The 20,483-nt window shown below is 37.0% G+C and overlaps 1 protein-coding gene across 2 annotated transcripts; it reads left to right on the top strand.

Moving 5' to 3' along the window:
• Positions 1–2,573: 2,573 nt before the first annotated feature.
• Positions 2,574–17,333, top strand: LOC108677997 (innexin inx1). 2 transcript variants are annotated; one of them, XM_018166321.2, is made up of 6 exons: positions 2,574–2,910; positions 8,330–8,456; positions 12,523–12,678; positions 13,380–13,502; positions 15,418–15,704; positions 16,004–17,333. In XM_018166321.2, the coding sequence occupies exons 1-6, from the start codon at positions 2,666–2,668 to the stop codon at positions 16,206–16,208; spliced, it is 1,143 nt and encodes a 380-aa protein (XP_018021810.1). In that variant the 5' UTR covers positions 2,574–2,665; the 3' UTR covers positions 16,209–17,333. The 2 variants fall into 2 exon arrangements, with proteins under 2 accessions (XP_018021810.1, XP_018021811.1); XM_018166322.2 differs by lacking the exon at positions 2,574–2,910 and adding an exon at positions 4,529–5,015.
• Positions 17,334–20,483: the final 3,150 nt, after the last annotated feature.

The raw sequence follows: 20,483 nt of genomic DNA, 5'->3' as shown, positions 1-20,483 counted from the left end.
ATCTTTCTTATCTGCCTGCGATCCTTTGCTTATAAATTGTGAACGTCTCGACATGCAAAGTAATGGTAAATCATAAAATGGTGAATAGTATTTAATGATCAATTACTATTAGACAGTACTCGTCATTATTATTATTACTATTATTTTTTTCTCTGCTAGTGTAGAGAATGATCAATTATTATTATTTATTATTCATATTACTATCATATATGTTTTTATTTTCTTCCCTAGTGTAGAGAATTTTCTGAGAACCTTTAAAAACCCTGAAAATGTTCAAATTGAACTTTGTTCACTTTGTTGGTACAGAATATACTGTACAGCATTCAAGTCAAATACATCCTTAATTGCAATAATCTATTACCATTTCAAAGAATCCAATTAAATTCAAATGAAAACATCTATTTTTATCCCAATGTTTGGCAAACGAGTGAAGTCACAATGTTTTTGCTGCGCTCAAATTAAATTTTCAAGTCAGACGGGAAGTGCCCGGGGTTGGAATCGGCAGGAACAAACTTCTTACTTTACATGGGGATTTAAATTACTTACTATAGGATGAGAAAATTGAAATAGGCTCGGAAAATTGGACTATAAGTGCTTGTTTAATATAGTAACGTCAGTGATTTCATTACTGCGATATAGTTCGAAGATCAGTAAATAAAATGTCATTTATAGCGTTTTAATCGAAAACGTGCATGAAATGCAAAATTCTGTCTACGTTACATATCGCCCAATTGTAATAAAACTTGCCTAATTGTGTGTGTGCGTGGAATAATAGTTGGAGAAAGCATGCGCAGTTTAATAGCATGTAAGGTAACCTTATATCACTTGGTGGGTTGCCACCGCGACAGTGACGTCAAACAGACGATATGAAATATTTTATTTGATTTGCTTTCGGTCAGAACAAATTTTGTGGGTAATGCATTGCCAGTCTTCCATTCCAACTTTCAATGATTTCAGTATTGTAATATTTGGTGACCATTTCAGTCTAGTCAGGGAGATCGTACCGTTCGTACGGACGTGAGAGGTGTCATGGACTTGTGTTCGTAAGGAAATGAACGAATTGATAGCGCCTTTTCACGAATATATAAATATATCTATATTTTTTGCAGAGCCTCGTCAAAATGTGGAACATAGCAAGTAGGTGCCAAAGTTGGCATAAAAAAGTTGGCAACATAGGCAGTGCCTGATACTATGATACGTCATGCGGTCCAATATTGTGCATCGCGATGTAACGAATTACAAGGATTAATGGACCTTCATTTTACTAAATTATGCAGTACAGTTCGAACTTCAGAAAATTACAAATGTGAATCACTCAATATTCGTAAATATGTGCAATGTTGCTCCTGAAAGTTTTGTAGGTTTCACTTATACACAACGAAATGCCGTAGTTAGGGCCGATAAGCGACGAATTACTTTAAAGTGACGTTGCTACTACAATTTCTTTGCAGAGAGTGATTCATCCTACACGATTCGTCTTCTGGATGACAACAACTCCGAACATATTGGCTCAGAGTGTCTTTTATTACAACAAGCCAATACATAATCCAGAGTGGATGGTCAGAATAACAATCTTTCTTGAATTATATTATCATTTAGAAGATTTAAGGAATTCAAGTGATGCAACTTAAATTGGTTGACAATTCATTAAGCAATTCTGTGTATGGATAACTATTGTTATTAGTCGCTTCGTACGTTTTAGGAAGGAGTCGCTTCGCTTCGCTCCTACAGAGTGCAGACTCCTGCGAGGTCTTGGAAATTTGTGTACAAAACGCTTCCTCAGTAAAGTTATATTGAAGTAAGGAATTATGGCCAAGATTAATTAAAGTAAACATTAGAGGTAATTCTTACATGCGAATCCTTTTAATTGATGAGTCTGTGCCGGGTGGAGTTATACGATTTACGGCATGCCAGTGCAAGCTTCTGGTTTATAGTGGCGTGCCTCAATAATCTGATGCTCACAGGAATTACATTAGGCACGATTTTCTGCTGGTTCATGCGACTTCAGAAACATTCATATTATTGATTATTAAATGCATAAAAAATTCCCTTGATGACTGATTTATCTAAAAAATCAGGTATAGATATTGCTTCCAATAAATCAATGATATTTTTAAACGAAATAATAATTTTTAATGGGCTGAGTGTACGTCTGGTCATGTCTTTGTAGAAACATGTTGGCGTTTAGTACCCACCCACTACTAGGACCGTTCTAGAACTTTTGGGGGTTCCTGACTGCTCCATTGTAGCAGCAGGACCGCTTCAGCGGGAGCCGGTACGAGGCTAGCATTTCCTTGTTGCTAAAAGTCGCTTTATGCACGAACACCACAAGTTAATACTAGTTATTCAACTTATTCGTAAAGTTAGCTAGAGAAACAGCACCTCAGTGAGAAACGGAACCTTGTAGTCCATTAGATTTTTCGTAAAATTCTCTTGCACGCGTCAGTTATATGTTAAATTATGAAGATTTCAACGAGTCGTGTAAAGAGATCCCTCTCATGCGGCGTGTCTCATTGCTGGTTAATCCTAAGGTGGGGGTGTATTTGGGGGATGCCTCCCGGAATCCTGCCAGTGCGTGCGTTTAGTGCGCTGACAGCTGTGGGGCGAGTAGGTGTGTGACGTTCAACTCTGTGATTCTCTTGAGAGCTTCTAAGCTCCGGCGGCTATGGCGTTCGCATATGTAGGGTCTTTAAAAGACCTGCTTGCTCGGGGTGAATTCCCAAGTGAAAGCAGCATTTTTCGCCTTCATTATCAATTCACGACTGCATTGTGCATTGGTGGTTCTATATTCTTAACCGCGAACGAATTTTTTGGCGAAACCATCAACTGCATGACTGATCTTGAAGCCAATGTGATCAACACTTACTGCTGGATCAAATCCACCTTCACAATGGATGATTACCAGTACAGGTGAGGAGAAACTCATGTCGCCGAATATGATTGAATAATTAAATAAACAGTCCAGAACAGATATCGATCCACGAAGAAGCGCGGAGTTACGCGAATTGGCCGAATAGAGCCTTAGAGGTAGCGTACATTTTTCATTTTTTTTTTTTTTTGTATCTGCTCAATGGACAAAAGATTACTAGTTATAAAGGGCGTTTGCGCTTGTAAGTTTCCAGAAACGCACAAAAAGTTTATACCTAAATTTGCCATGCTACATACTGCTGAGTAAGAAATAAGTGAGACTAAAGACCAAAGTTGATTCCTCACAATTAGCCTATATATCATTATCTGTTGTTACTAGAGTACCGTTTTAGCACCGATTAGTCCTATATTTACTTGAGGTATCAAATATGCATAGCTAACCCCTTTGAGGCTTTCTACTTCAAACATATTGATGCTATTGACTTCTTCAGAATTTAATCCTGGCCAAATTATTTTTTTTTTTTGAGAACTGTGAACACCGTCAAGTCAAGTGCCACAACTAAAATAAAAATGGATGATTTGCCAATATAATGTTTATTTTTCTTGAAATATAAGGCCAAGTGTATTACTAATAAAAAGCTTAGTCATTTTTATTTTTTGTATGTTCAAGCACTTTCCTCGATTAAAATATTTCAGCTAGCATTATCACTAAACACTAAAGACTATGTACAACATGGTACAAGTGTACATGGCATAAGCTTTTTGCTCAGACATCTCACTCTGTTGAAATAAAGAGTTTTGGTATCCCATTTACACAGTAAATTAAATACTTTGATATATTTTTGCAATCCAAGAGCTGAACTGTTTCAAATTTTGATTTAGCCTATGTTGCATTTTAAACTGGCCTAAAATTGCAATTTATTAAAAATTTGGAAGGATGCTTACTAAGCTCAAATGTGTGACAGTGTGAACTATATATATGTTGCACTTGCCTATTTTCCAGCTCTTGATGTTCAGAAGACATTATTAATTGCTTATAACATTGCTGCCTGCATGTTGTTTGCAACAACTTTGAACATACACTCTTCAAAAATACCCAGGCATTTAAATTTAATGATGATGTTTGGGGTCAAAATTTAATTACTGAAAAATCATTTCCATTTTTTTCTTCACCCATTAGTAATATATTTTTTCATAATGGGATACAGAAGACAATTTCTCATACTCTTATCAAGGTTTAAAGGTGGTTTTGTTGCTGCAATCACTTAAATATTTAAACAGGTTTGGTTAGCAAAAGCTTGTAAGAATTTCATCACTGGGTCATTCTGATCAGGAACATTTGGTACAAATTAATGTTGTTCACAGGAAAACTCATTATATTGGAACATTGGTTATTTAGTTTTTCCACATTTCATACTCTTTTTCAAGCAGCCTACCAGGATGAGGTTGTTTTTCTTTTTTAAATATTGGATCTATGGTTATTTGTGAATCTATTTCATGGGCGGTTTATTATGGCTTCAAGGTTCATTTCATTTACAATCCATGCATCTCCCCATCATGTCTTGGCTTTTGGCCTCTTGGCCAGGTGCAAAATATATGCTATTGATTTGTTTTTATTATACAAGCCTAAATTAAATAATGTAGTGAATTTTCTGCTTGCTACTTCTTATTTAATGCAGATACGTCTGGAAATATTCTGCGCTGAACTAACCTTCCACCTAAAATTAACTAGCTGAAAATTGTGCTTGGCTTTTAGGCAACAGTTAAATTATGCAGTGTAGATAAATTCATTTGAATGTCTCATCATTGCTTCTTATTTCAGCCAGTTGATGCGCCTTGTCTTTTGTGACTTGATTACGATAGGTACTTTTAAGATATTGCAGTTCAGGGTAAATTGGAGCAATGGCTCTGAGATATGCAGGAGGTTTGAAGGCCTTCCTTGCCCGGGATGAATACCCGAGCGAGAGCAGCATATTCCGCCTACATTATCAGTTCACCGTCGCAATGCTTATTGGATCTTCAGTGTTCCTCACAGCGAACGAGTTCTTCGGTGAAACTATTTCCTGTTTGTCAGACTTGCCTGGCAATGTGGTGACCACTTACTGTTGGATTAAATCCACATTTACGATACAGGATTACCAGTACAGGTGAGATTTGAACTAATGGTGCGTGTGAGTAGCTTGTCGTAGTTTGGTTGTAGCTTTGACTGACGTAGTTTTTCTTTTAATGCGTAGCATCACTCCTATTTTTTATCCCTGTTTCTGTCGCAATAAGCGAAATGCAATGTTGCTGCAGGACTAGGCAAGCCCTCAGGTTTGCGGTGGTTAATCTTTTATCCTACGGTTTGCGGTGGTTAACCTTTATTTGTGTAACGTCCATAGGCTTATTCAATCCCCGAATAACTGGGAAGAGAGCCACTGAATGTGTTGCTAAAACTAAAGTTTGTCATACCCTGGTGCCCCAACTTTGTTGTACAAGGTCACAGTAATTGTCGAAGTTCTGTGAATAGTATCCTGCATGAATTTTTTTTGTGGTGGATTAAGACTTCAGTATAATTTCATTGAAGGACATTACCATCGGAATTATTTGTTATACCCTCTTCAATTTACCTTGAAATTTTGTGTGAAAAACTGTATAGGTGTGTGAAAAATAAATTATCAAAATCTTTCACGATTGTTTATTGTTAGCTCAACCTACATTAATTACCCCTGAACCCAGTCAGGCAGCAAATGCATCGCTTTCGAGTCCCACTCAGTGGCGTTAGTTCGGAAATAAATTTCAGCTAACGATTTTACGTTTCCGCTTGCGAACCTCATCACTTTCCGTACTTATTTTCTTAATTATTTGAATTAAAACTGCGCGTCCTAACTACACACGCCACCCATGCATTCACTTGATTAGTTTTACACGCAACACGTGTAGAAATGCGTTCAACGTGTGGAGCAAATGCACTTCCTTTTTCCTTCTATGTAATAATCTTGTACGGTATTGCTCTTTAATTTCATTTAATCGACATTGCGTATTTGAACACTACCTTTATTGACTTGATGTAGATGCGTGCTTGAGTCTGGAAGGACAAATCTCTAGTTTTCATTTTATTTTCGGTTCTTTAATTTTTTTAGAACCTCAGGTTTTGACGTCTGATTATGGAAACTGCATTTAATGCTCATTGTCCGACTTAGTCATGCCTAACTTAATAAAGTGAGCTAACTTTTTAGAAAACGAACTTCACTAATTGGGACTGATTAATTCTATTTAAATTAATAATTTAGTATACGTCTTACGTACACAAACTCAATACTACGCATGTAGGCTTATGGATGAAGCGCGACCAAATAACCAGTTAGAATGTTTACACCTTTGTTTGATGTGGTCTCCGAAACTTGCCGGATTGCTTATGAATATTTCATTTTTCAGAACATGACGCAGAACATGACTATTTTAGTGTCACGAGACTTTTTTGTGATAATCCTCTGACTTGACACAGTACACTGATGTATTACTGTATGATCACGTAGCCTCAGCCTAGTAATATAACTTTATTATATCAAACTTTTCAAATATGTGTAACTTGAAAATAACGTGTAATTTTTCATTCCAGTCTCTTCTTCGTAGCATATTGTTTACCTCTAAGCACACTTAATTGAGCTAATGCTTTTTAAGAATCGTAGTTAATTATCTTTTATCTTTTGTTTCTTGAACTTTGTATTATTAATTATTGCCGACCAGCTCAGGGAGTGGATATGAGCTTATGTAGGGCACAGTTTCGTTTTTAATAAATAAATGTCTTTAACTTTTTATCCTTTTCCTTACTTTAACGTTTCACTCTGCCGATTTTCGTTCCTGGAGGCCTTACAACCGGAAATATTTTGGAGTATTTCATTTTTTCTTTATATCGTCGTGAAATTTCTTTATCCAGCTTCTCACCAGAGCAGTTGACGGAAATGGACGAATCTTCATTTTAGACATGATGTACAACATCAGCATACCATCAATCACAGAACGAAATGTAACTCGAATGTTCTGGATGAATGGTATCGCAGAGCAATATTGTTGAAATGTCGCGTCCGTGTGTACAAAATTTTATCTTGAATGTCCGTTTATCACAGATTTAAAGTTTCTCTATGAACTTGTCTTTGTCATCATTCACGTGCAATTCAGCTATTGTTGAAGATTGTTTAAAGATTTTCAAGCTTCTGCTCGCCGCTTACTAGTCGTATATTTTGCTGTGTCAGCTCTACTACGTTGCACGCTTTTGTCTTGCATGCCTTCTAAGCTTCATGTTAGGATAGTACTAACGTGCATGTGCATGCTTAGATAACCATATTAACTTGTGCACTGTTTTATTACATAGTTTGGCTACTCTCATATTCATTTTGGTATTTCATTCATTCATAATATTAATGTGCTTTTATTTACTAACGAATTTGTGAAAGTGTTCCTTGCTCAGTGACATGCAAGAAATTTTTTGCACGTTGGTGAATATTTTTTTTAATCTAAAGTATTAATTTAATTATTATGAAGATCTTCTGAATTGCCTAAAGCACCTGTTAAAAATTGTCCATCTAGCATTGTTAATTAAAGTCTATTATGAATTTCAAAAAGCATCAAAAAATAGCTTAATATTTGAATTTTTTCATCGTGGTTCGCAGACATTACAAGCCATTTCAGCTTTAGTGTAGTTTCTCATGCAGATCATCTGATAAATTCATACCGTCATAATTCTTTCGAAGTTTACTGAAGTTAAGTTCGTTTCAAAGTTTAGTTGATTCTGTAGTGGGGTGACTACCATGACGAAAAACAGAATGATATTCGCTCGAGATTAAAGGTATCGCAGATCAATTCAGTTGAAATTGCCCTTCTAGTTTAAATTTAATCTCGACCGCCCGTTTCGTCAATATTGACGTAACGGCTTAAACTTGAATAAACTAAATTTTAAAGAACAAAACTTGTTCATTTATCAAATATTTACGGTTGAAGTTTCAAAGCTCCAATTAGTGAAGGTAATTTGATCTTTTCGATGATCGCTTGCAATTGAATAAATAATTTGTTGCTTTAAGGATTACTCCAAAAATTATAGCTCCACATTCTTGTAATTTGCTGTTTTAATGGACGCTCAAAACTAATAAAAGTAATTGGATGTTTTAATCGATATCTCCAAATTAATTTTTGTAATTTGCTGTTTATAATGATAACTACATGTTAACGGATGTAATTTGATGTTTATAATGATAGCTACATGTTAACGAAAGTAATTTGCTGTTTATAATGATAACTACATGTTAACGGAAGTAATTTGCTGTTTATAATGATAGCTACATGTTAACGGAAGTAATTTGCTGTTTATAATGATAGCTACATGTTAACGAAAGTAATTTGCTGTTTATAATGATAGCTACATGTTAATGGAAGTAATCTGATATTTATAATGACGAACATTTTCGTATAAATGCTTCCTCAGAGAGGTGGGCAAGTCGGTAGCCCAGCCAGGCGTTCTGTCGCCCGAGGGATATACTGAAGAAGAGCTCGAGGCCAAGTGGACGTTCCATAACTACTACCAGTGGGTGGTGTTCTTCCTCTGCTTCCAGGTCAGTGCTTTATTTCTAGACGTTCTTATGCTATACGGACATCATATACACTGTATACTTTCGACACGTTATAATGCAACATAGGAATTATACTCGTTTATACTGTGTCTTATTTCTAACGCAACGGAGAAATGTTCTAACTACATGATTGCGGCATTCGACATTGTACGAATAGAAATTTGTTCCATTTGTTTTTCCCGAACTCATGTCGCTATTTCTCCTGGCTTGACATTTGTTCCTGAACGTGGTGAATGATTATTCTATCTCGATCATTGAACACTCGAGTCCCGCAGACTCGGGTAGTATGTATCAAGATATATATTTAGGACAGAGCCCCTCATTTTGACAGGTTTTGTTGAAAAGGAAGCCATTTTTATAGAAAATTCCCTTGTAGCTGAGTTTTTCTAAATTTCTAATAATGGTTACAATGATAGGATCAATAAATCTTAATATTTCTCCAAAAAATATATTTTTAAAATCCGCTGACGCGTTTTGCTCATCACTGAGCATCTTCAGGGCTTTGAAAAAATAAGGGAAACCCCTGACATTTTGATATCGTAATTTTTGAACATTTTATAAACAAAAAACGTGACGTATTTTATGTTTTATTGTTTATCGTTGCTGCTAATTGATATTTATCCTTGCACAGATATTTTTAGTAAATTTTTGTGTATAGAACCTATCCTATAAACTATAAATCGCACATGTTCGTTCGTTAGCAATAACGAGAAACTGTTTTTAAATTATGGCCTACCCTGCAATTCCGTAAAGATTTTCACAATAATAAATGTTTTTAATGATAGTGGCCTTTTTAAAGAAATTTCGAGGCTACTGCGTTTGTTACGAAATAATGTTTTTTTGAGAACCTGAATATGTACTATCAAAACTTTCTTAAATGTACGCAGGTTCCTATTAGTGCACTTAGCGGCCTATCTCTCGTCTATATATCTCTACACGAGATATATACTGCCGTATATATATACTGCCGTATACTGCCTATATCTCGTCACGAGATATATACTGCCGTATATATATACTGCCGTATACTTATACTGCCTATATCTCGTCACGAGATATATACTGCAGTATATATATACTGCCGTATACTGCCTATATCTCGTCACGAGATATATACTGCCGTATACTGCCTATATCTCGTCACGAGATATATACTGCCGTATATATGTATATACTGCCGTATACTGCCTATATCTCGTCACGAGATCGAGTTACGATCTCGTAATAATTTCCGATAGTACGACCCCTGATCTATCTTCGCTATTATTTCTTTGTTGCAATCCTAACTTGAAAATGTAAGTATAGTGTTTTATTTGCATTCCGAATCATGAGTGCTACAAGAATTAATTCTTCCGTTTACGAAATTATAACTAAAGTATGCGTTGAATAATCGACTTGTGACATCCGAATTCAAAATTATTTGCCTGTAATAATTTAATTTTACCCCTTTGATTTTGAACATTGCATCGATATTGTAAAAGGTATTTTCTAATGGAAGAAACTGTATTTTTGATATTTAATTGATATTTTATTGGTAAACAGCTAAGTACATGTTATGTGAATTGATATATTTTTAAATATTTTATTCGGTGGATAATATGCTTCCAATATCTGCTGACATTATCATTTGAATCACTTTCACCATCATAAATTGAAATAAGTAAATAGTAATTATATAATAATATATACTATGTAATTGAAATTGAATCAACATAAATGATATAGAAGTAACGCTCGTTGGAAATGACGGTTGGTACAAAGGTAGAGGTGGCGCAGAGATTGGTTAGCGATGGTGATCGAAGATACCGGCATTTCCTATGAGAGGGTGACGGGGCAACGTGGGCGACTATATATATATATGTTTGAAGGTTAAGCTATGAGTCTTTTTAAGGTTGGTCGATAGTCGCAATTATGCTTGTCAAGTAAGGTTTGTTTTCAGTCTAAAGTTTGAAGACCTTTGATGCTTACTAACTGGAAACTCCTCGATGACTTCTGGGCGATGCTATAGGGAGTGAGTCTCGTAACTCTCATTCTATTCTTATTTTCGTGAAATGTTACGTATTTTAAAGAATGCAACAGAGTCATGAGATGCAAAGAAGTATAGAAATGCGATTGATCAATTGACGTGTGCAAAGTGCAGTCATGAAGTTTTCAACATCGTAAACTTGGCTGTTTGTTCACTGAAACGAGCTTTCAAAGCAGAATTATGTTCCTATTGGGCTCTTTCTACGCCAGCAACTTGTATGTTTTTTGTGCCTCGGATTCTGCATCACCTGACTAACAGCGCCTGGTGCAGCTGTCTTATAGTTCATCCAGCCCATGTTAGTGCCAACACTGGACTTCGTTAGAATGTTTCGACTGTTCCTGGATCTATTAACTGCGCGGCATCAACATTCCGACGTTCCCGGGTGCCTTGTTCGTGACGTATTATTTTGACATGGCAGTGTGAGATATTATGATGAGCATAATCACATCGTCTTTGATTCCTTGACTTCTTTAACACGTTGACTACGTATTGGTACATATGCGTACCACGAAATGTATTTCTCCAGAAGGTAGTGGTACATAATTCAGGTTGCCTAAAATCGGCCAAATCCGAGAACAAAAAAGGCCGATAATTCAATGTATACTAGTTTATTTGTAGATTCCGCTATAAAAATTCCATTTATTTTCTTTTTGCAGTATTTAAAATTTAATTAGGAAGTACCCCTATCATAAATTTTAGCCGGCCGACGCAATTGAGAAAATCTAAATAACGGAATTTGTCCGGAAAAAATGACCGTCTGGCAACCCTGCTTAAAAACAGTAAAAAAAATGAAATAATAGTACAAGATGAAGCAATCGTAGTCAACGTGTTGAAATAATGCAGTTTGATGCTAAGTAACTATTAACCGGCTTCTACGTTAGCCAACATTGCGTTATGCTGTCATCTTTGTTGAATAGAGTGTATCGTGACCAACCTCTGATTTTATTGTGGAAAAATATGGTTTGACTTATAGGTTAATGTGATTGGTTTGATGTAGCGCACGTTCTTGAATTAAATTAACTTTTAGGTCACACGTTGACTCGGTGATAAAATATTCCTCGATTTGTGACCCGAATTTAATTAATTTTACTCCTTCTTCAACTGGTTAAGCAATAACTAATAGGGAATATATTATCATGGTTGTTATGAAGTAATCTGGGACTCTGGTATCAGTGATCGCTGTGAAGCGTGGCGCACTCTAATCTTTCGTTGCGATAAGAATGATTGTCTCGTAGGCCTATAGCGTGTCTGCGAAGTGCGAGGTTCTGCGGTGTGTGCCTCGCCAGCCACCTTTTCACCTATAAACTATTTATGAGGGTATAGTTGTACAAGATGTTTATATGATATACAAAACTGTGGTATTTGCCATCAACGGTTTTCTGCACCAATGAACAATATATATGTCTTTTCGTTAATATAATAAGGATAGAACGTTAATGCATTCAGATGTATTCCTGCAGTTAGTAATTCATTTATTACGAGGCATGGTAATTGGGGCTTTCTTTTTCTAGTACTTTCTTTAGATTTATAGTTCAATCGAATGATGATGTAAACTTTTGATTAATTTTTCTATAATAAATATCTAGCCCTGTGCTTGGCTAGGTTCCCTCTCGATTAGATTTTAATACACAAAATGAACGTTGAGTCGTCAGCTGCAGTGGAAAGAGAGGCAGGATGATTATATATGAGAAACAATTTCATTGTTGCATGGACGTGTGCAGTAATTGCGGAGATATGTGCCTGAGATTAACTGCTAAATAAAATTCACTTTGCTTGCAAATCCTCGGGATGTTTGGCTGGACACTTTATCTCGCCATGGCACTCAGCCGTTTAATATACTTATAAATATTTTCAAGGAATTACATTGTTCTTGTTTTTCAAGACTGCGTTCATGAGTATCTAAAGTAGTTATCTTGTTATAATAGTTTCTTTTACAATATTATATTTTACCTACTAAAATTAATCTAATTTATTTTTTAAAACCTTGCATGAATGTATTAATATTGCTTATTTTTTTTGCAGGCCGCCTTGTTCTACTTACCGAAGCTAATATGGAACACCGTCGAGGGGGGACTCATGGGAAGCATCGCTAACGGACTCAACAAGACGCTCTACAAGGACGAGGATGTCGGCGACAGAAAGAAGGTTGTGGTCGAGTATATCATCACACATATAAAGGTGAGACCTACAAGAAATTATCTATTTATGTAACTCAACTTTACGCGTGGTTCTGTTTTACCGCGTCCATGTAGGAAGGCGTAGTATTTTTTTCTGATGAAAAATGTAACGTACCAAATTGAGGTCCATAAGAAATGATCCATATATGAAACTCAATCGTACGCGTCGGTCTATTTTGTTGTGTGTGCAAAAACTTCATTTTCAGTTATGATGATAAATATTTTTTGTATGCATAGAAGATTCTGCGACTTCTCCCGGGCAACTGGGAAGCTATGCAGAGAAAAATTGTTGTACCTGTAGACGTACTTATAATCGTCCTTCTTTCTAAAATTTAATTTCAAACAGAATTGCAACTTGCCGCCTGGTTTCGAACTTCGAAATAAGGCGGCGATTTGAGAGTTAAATTAATTGTTTTCTCGCACTGAACTGCCAAGTTGGTTCACATTCTGATTTTCAGCCTTAGTAAGCGGCGATCCTTCCAATAGAAAAATAAATATAAAATATATACTAGACTATAGAATTATATAGAAGACTATACTAGTCCCTTTTGTTCGCATATTTTTAAGTGTTGTGAACTGTAGGTTTAACCCTTTCGCGACTGACGGGACTTCTCTGTCTCAAGCCACTAGGTGCAAATAGCATTGAAGACTGTAAATGTATCCCAGACGAATGGGTTATAACCGATTTCTTTTTCACTTCAGATGCATAATGGCTACGTCTTCAAATACTGGGGGTGTGAATTATTCTGTTTCGTCAACCTTATTCTGCAAATGTACTTCGTGGACACATTCCTGGGCCATCAGTTCCTCACCTACGGTACAGAGGTGAGCTCTCACTTCTCACTCACGTCTCATAACTCAAGTTACTGCGAATGATGAATTGCCTAATGATTGTAATACGAGGAGGCTTTTTCCAAGTAGCCTTTCAAAATTTACTTTCCAAGGTTCATTCCATGTTTTCCGATTTCAAAAAATGTGTGGGAAATGGACATAACTGAAAATTCTACGAACAGGATATGATGCAAATGCATCAGAACGATCCTGTATCAATGCTTTATAACGTGTTTTCACATGAACCATTACCGTAAATTGATGTTACAAACGCGGTGAGCTGTTTTAAAAGCAACAACCGTTCATGCAACATGGCATGTGCTGAAATCGAGCCCAGGTCAAACGTCAAATTCATGGTGAAGCTTGGGTGGAAGAACGGCCCAATCATTGACTCGCTAAGTTTTCTAAGTTTATGGTAATAAGTTTATGGTGACAGCGCCTCAAATGAATCAGGAACCTACAGATGGATTAGTCGTTCCATAAGCCTAAGAAATGAGACCAAAGATGACCTCTTTAGAGACAGGCCTCGCACATCAGTTTGTAGGAAAAGCATTTATGTTGTTCGTGATGTTATTGAAAAAGACGGGCGAATTACCACCGAATCAGTAGCAGACAGCCTCAGCATCAACATGGGTTCCGCACGCATAATTATGTAGGACAGTTTGAGACTGAGCTCTTTGCTCGATGGGTTCCTTGGCTGTTGCGCCCAGATCAGCAGACAAAACTTTATCGAAGCAGTGGCTGTTCAGGGGAGGAATAAGCGGGTCCGTCATAGCAAAATCTGAGCGTTCAGGAGGGAAGGTTATGGTCATTGTCTTCTGGGATACAGAGGGGATCTTGTTAGTTGATTTCTTAGAGAGGAAGAAAAATATTACAGCTGTTTATTATAAAGAGATATTGATAAAAATTTCACTTAGACCGTTTTTTTCAAACTGTTGTGTTGACAGGAACTTTTGAAACCCCTTCGTTAAGGTTTGGCAAGTAACTAGTCTACACATTTTTTTCAGAGTGCAAATATCTACAAACTTTCACGATTCTATCATTCGCGATTAAGTCATCTACTTTGAGGGAAGTTGAGGGAATTTGGTTTCTAGTTTATTGAATGGAAGCCATAATTTTGCATTAAGTTATCAGTTCAGCTCTGCTGGAAGCAAATAATAGCTTGACTTACTGAAATACTGATGACTCCTTGTACCTACGGGAAGCCTTATTTTTATATTTTGATCCGTTTTAATCTTCTTCGTTTCTGCCCTGTCGAATTATCCTGAGCTACATTCCATCACGCTCAATGAATGGAGACTTGAGAGATAATGTAAGAACTCTCGCTGTGCGACAGCTGTAACGTACGTCAGCCGTATACAGGTGTCCTTTTGCTGCTCAAGTCTGATGAAGCAGGTGTATATGTCGCCACACTTTAGCATTTTTACTAGAGTGCAGTCTAGCGAACTTGCAGGCATTTTAATGGAGCTCCCAGCATGAACGATCTGTGCTCGGTATATATTCTACAAAATTGCGCTTTGTGCTAGAACTTGGCAGTCAAAATTAAGTTCACTACTTGAGAACCTCCAAAGGCATGCATGGAATTTCACTCTCGTTTTATCGTTATTCATGGTGAGTCACCTTGGGGAACTTACCTTTCAGCTGCTGCTGACACCTCGTTTCAATAGCTCGGATTCGTTGAGTTAATTTTACCCGTGGTCTGGATCAAATCGTATTATAATTTTGTAGATTTATGACGTTATAACTTGACTTTTTTGTTCACTGTTGGCAGGAAAGTCAGAGCACTTCATTCATTATCTTGGTTCTGATTTGAATTGCTGACCATGTATTTTGCGGTTCAGTGTATTAATTTATGCATTCGCATTATTTCATGTACATATTCTGTTGGTAAAACGGCTTTTGCTTACAGGTGGTGAACTACAGCAACATGGATCAAACGGAGCGCGTTGACCCGATGATTTACATATTCCCTCGAATGACGAAGTGCATCTTCCACAAGTACGGATCCTCGGGCAGCATTGAACGGCACGACGCCTTCTGCCTGCTGCCGCTCAACATCCTCAACGAGAAGATCTTCATCCTGCAGTGGTTCTGGTTCATTTTCTTGGCCACTTTGTTCGGCCTCCTGATCGTCTACCGTATCATGTTGCTCGCATTGCCTGGACTGAGACCGCGAGTCATGCACCAGCACAACAGGTTAGTGTCATAGTCACTTGGCCTTTTATATAACAATTTTTTCATAATGATATTATTTAGCATCGACTTAGATTCATTAGAGGCTAATAACACGGTCTGGTGCTTTCAATTGGATATTTTTGGTTGAGTTAAGTTATTCTTGTTTTCTGAAATTCTCACTTGTTCCTCGTGTAATCTGATTTCTCTACGTACATTTTACTGTAGTTTCAAGCATCAATTGTGAATAAGCTGGTCTTTGATTTTTTATAATAATTTGAAGTCAGCCACACTAGGTACTTGAACACTCTCATTAATTGTAGAGCCGTGCCGATGGAAGCACTGGAGGCCTTCACGTCGAAAACAAGAATCGGTGACTGGTGGATACTGTACGTATTGTCTAAGAACATCGACCCCCTCATCTACAAGGATATTATGTCCAAGCTTGCGAAAGAGATCGAAACGAACGCCAGCAATAACCCGTACCCAAGCTCTGCGCCCTCCATGTTTGCAAGCTCGTCGGTTTAGCGATTAAATCTCGTACTGTTTAGCATTGAATAGGTTTACTATGGCATAACTTTGAGGTGTGCTTGCTCGCTAAAAGAGCCTGTAATATCAGTCGTGCTATGTCTCAAAACTCATTACGAGTTAATGTTAGACCGAGGGTTTCTGAGTTCTTTAGTTTTTTTTAATGAGGTTAAAAAATGATGGAAAGGAACTTGATTTAAAAGAGTTGCTGTCGCATGCTTTTTCAGGAGTTCCATTAGAGGATCTTAATGAACTGTGAAGTTTATTTATAAGTATTCGACTCTATCAACTGGCTTTTCACATGATGTATCTTTATAGCATTAGTGTCAGATAGAAATATTTTTTGTATTCTTGGGTAAGCAATTTATTCACGGTGGGTAATTTTCATCCATTACTGCTGAGAGTTCTTTTAAATCTGCTTAATTACTGTGTTAGTATATTGAGCTAAAGATTCTCGGAACTGTCGAATCTTGTTTCGTTGGAGTTAGTGGAGGAATCTACAATTTTTTACGTTCACTACATTAGGGCCTTGAACATTTACGGGTCACGTTGTTGTTCGCAAAAATTGATATGGATTTACTATAATTGCTCATTGACTCGGTTTAGATACAAGTGTAGGTTTTTACCGTGTCCTGGATGACATGTAACGAAGATTATTCCTCACTACATGGCGTCTACGTGTACTGTGTGTTCACTAATTTATTCCAAAAGCCCAAGTGAAAATGAGGTGCTGCCAATGTGTCTTCCATCGCCTCTGTCGTAAGCAGTAGTGCATTCCTTCATATATTGGTATAGTTACGAACGACTCCCGTATCATTTTTCCTTGGCATCGGAATGAGAGAGGGCCAAGATGATGTTGCGTTGCCATAATGATTAAACTCCTGCAGATATGATTAACAAAACGTTGCAGTTCTAAGACTGAAGGAATTATGCAGCATATCAGTTACTTGGTTCTGTTCTCGACGCGTCATTGAGCAAACCTTCTGGAGCATTTACTGAACTCATGATACGGTGGTAGTGCAATCGCTCGAAGTCGCTCTTTTTTAATTAACTGCCTTCTAGAAACTGGATACGTTGCTATTGTAGTTTATTCCTGCCTGTATTCATTTTAGTGATTTGACATTTGAGATTGCCAGTCAATACTCAGAAACCTTATATTATCCGAGTCCAAGATTGTGTTCATTTCCTCAACGTGAATTTTCAAACTTAGATCTGATTGGCTTGGTAATATTATAGTCTATTTAAGTTCTGATTAATCGCTATTTATTTTTACCAGCGTAGAATTTGTGCAGGATTTAAAAATAGGTTTTATTTTTAACATCGCGATGATTAGTGTTCATGACATTTCCTATCACTAGGTGTAATTATTTTTTTTGATGGATCAACATATTTCTCTTTGTTTTCTGATTGCTCCGATACAGCTAATATTTTTGCATCTTATGTTCTTCAAAACTTGGCTCGGAACCTGAATGCAGATACTGATGTAATGGCATACGGTAATTGAAGAATAATTGGTTATTCGTAAATGTTCAATTACTTATCTGCTGTTTAGTAATCATCTGCATTGTTAAGTTTCCTTTCCCCGTCGTACGTCTAATGCTGTATGATTGATTCAACTCACTCGGTGATTGCACCTTAATGATATATTTGACAGATGGTGATGATGTATTGACCACTAAAGTATTGGAACTTGAGCCACACATCGTTTTTAATTACTCGGAACTGTGTCGAGAGGGCAGTAGCAGAGCAATATGGTGAGTACTTCGAATTTAGAATAAGTCTTTTTATAAGCCTGATAAAGAACTCCTTCCATCTCGAATGGCAAGTGTGTCTCTTCTCATTTCCTTTGTAAAATTTATTCTTGAATAAATCGTTGAAAAAAAACTTTTTTCATCTCGTAACGGCGAGTGTGTTCACAAATGTAAGGGTTTTTGGCACACTCGCTTTGAAGCATATTGCTTCCAAATTTAAGTAATAGTTTTAAACGTAGCAAAAGGTCTTAATCTCTCTAATGAAAATTAAGAAAACGTCCATGAGACGTCATAGGTCTCAAATAGACCGCATGTGGCAGCAGGAAGAAAGGAACCACGTTAGCATCTCCAAGATGCAGAAAGTACAAGGTTTTGGCGAACTGCAACGGAGATCGCTTCATCGTGGGCCATTCGCACTAGGAGTTTTTTAAATATAAACTCACTGTCTCTGCTAGAACAACTTGTTTGAAGCAACTCCAGGCTAGGCCTTCAGTAGAGTCCACAATCTCATGTAGGGCAGAAGTACATGGCATAGGTATCACAAACTTGGGATGAAATATAAATATATTCAAATAAATTTCTTGCATTAAATCTCATTGTTTGTATCGTCGAGTAGCAGCAGTCTGCCAGTCTCTTAATAATATGCCTCCTCTTTATAGTGTCGTATCTCTGGCTTTTTACTCACAGTTGCGCGAACTCTGAACATTATCCTGTCAAGAGGCCACCATGGACGAGTCTCCAGAGCTCCTTCAACTCCAAACAAAGTAGCATTAGTGAGAGAGTCATAGGAACTCTGCCTGCGTAACTACTCGCTGTCTATAAACAGGCTTGAGTTGAGTCATAGACAGCGAGTTGGGTTGGAAGGCATGGGTTTCAGAAACCATGTTCCCGAGCTTCTGAAATTCCAGAGGACTTCTAAAAAAAATAAGCCACATGCCAGAAGTCCCTGGTATTTTAATAATCGGTGTAAGTACAGAATGAGATAGACTATGAACGACCCGATTCCGCACCTATATATGACGACAGCGTGTACGAATTAATCGTTATCAATACTTGCTAATGCAAAATGCCGCGAACTCGGGTGTCAACAAAGTTTGCAACGTGGTTAAAGCAAATATTCAATATCGTTAATTTTTTACCTGCGTGAGTATAATCTCATTTTATTCATTTCTTCTTTATATTATGCTTCTTATGAAAGTCCGTTTTTTTGACGTACAAAAATTGACTCAAGAAGCAAAACATTTAAATTGATAGCGTGCTTCCAGTCAAGTGCAGAAATGTCTGAAATTCAAGAAAATCTATCATGAGTGTGTGCAGGGCAATCGATATTTTAGAAGTTATATCAATGAAAAAGATGTTTAGTTGCCATGAATTGCAGCTGACAATAAGGTGTGCGTCAGCGGGAAGCGAAAGTGACAAGTTAAAAATTAGTCTTGTTAGAAACCCTCTGTCCGTTGGCCACAGATGAAGTTTCAGTGCTAAATTATTATTTACATATATACAGAAGAATTAGCTGTAAGATATTTATAAATAATCCAATTTAAAGCGAACATCAATTCGACATCGACTGAACAAATGACGAGAGAAATTATCCCATGATATCCAAGGGGATACGTCTCGGACAAATATACAGCCGGACCCGCGGCCGGTCTCCAAATTCAATGAGCATGGAATATCTCCCAAAGTAATGAACGTAGCTCGACGAAACTTGATACACATAATCCTTAGAGCCTAACGGCGATGTTTAGCTCGGGATAATTTTTTAAATTTCGATTATGTGTACCAAGTTTCATCGAGCTAGGTTCAATATTTTGGGAGATATTCCATGCTCACTGAATTTGGAGACCGGCCGCGGGTCCGGCCGTGAATTTGTCCGAGACGTCACAAGGGATATGAAATCGTTCTGATACATTCATGGTATAAAGAATAAAAATTTTTAATTCTGATTTTTTTCTCTTAATTTAATATTATATATGACTCATCATTTAAATACTGGCAATAAATAGTTATGATGAAAAAAAAAATTATCATTAACCGGTAGAATATGCCATCTATGAACCGTGGAATATGCATTTAGGTTCAACAATGGAATATGCAACCTGCATGAAAATCTCTGATCAATTTGAAATCCGCATGTGATGGTGCAGTCATGCTCCGATTTTCGGAAAAACAACAGTTGAAAACAAACGCTTGTTGTGAACGGGAGTATTTCGTCAGCTTTGACCGGTGACAGACATACCTGTGGTCATAGTGGCAAAGCAGAGAGTTTTTTAGACTCTCTTTCAAGTTCATTTGTGAGTCCTATAAGTAGACGAGAAAGTCAGTTGCGTTCACGGCGAAAGCACGTGTGTTAAATTGCGTTCTCTAAAGTAACCGGTGATTCATTGTGAGCCAAACTTAATACTTATCATATCGACACCTAATAAATATAATTTTCAGTGAATTCAGTCTTCATCGGCCACTTTGATCGCAGAGAGCGCGCATCAGTGTTGATCATTGGGCATCGGCTAAACCGACCGTAAAT

The sequence above is a fragment of the Hyalella azteca genome, unplaced genomic scaffold (assembly GCF_000764305.2).
Source record: "Hyalella azteca isolate HAZT.00-mixed unplaced genomic scaffold, Hazt_2.0.2 contig5416, whole genome shotgun sequence".
NCBI classification, from domain to species: Eukaryota; Metazoa; Arthropoda; class Malacostraca; order Amphipoda; family Hyalellidae; genus Hyalella; species Hyalella azteca.
The sequence above is the reverse complement of the archived record's forward strand: the minus strand, read 5'-3'. Positions and strand labels throughout refer to the sequence as shown.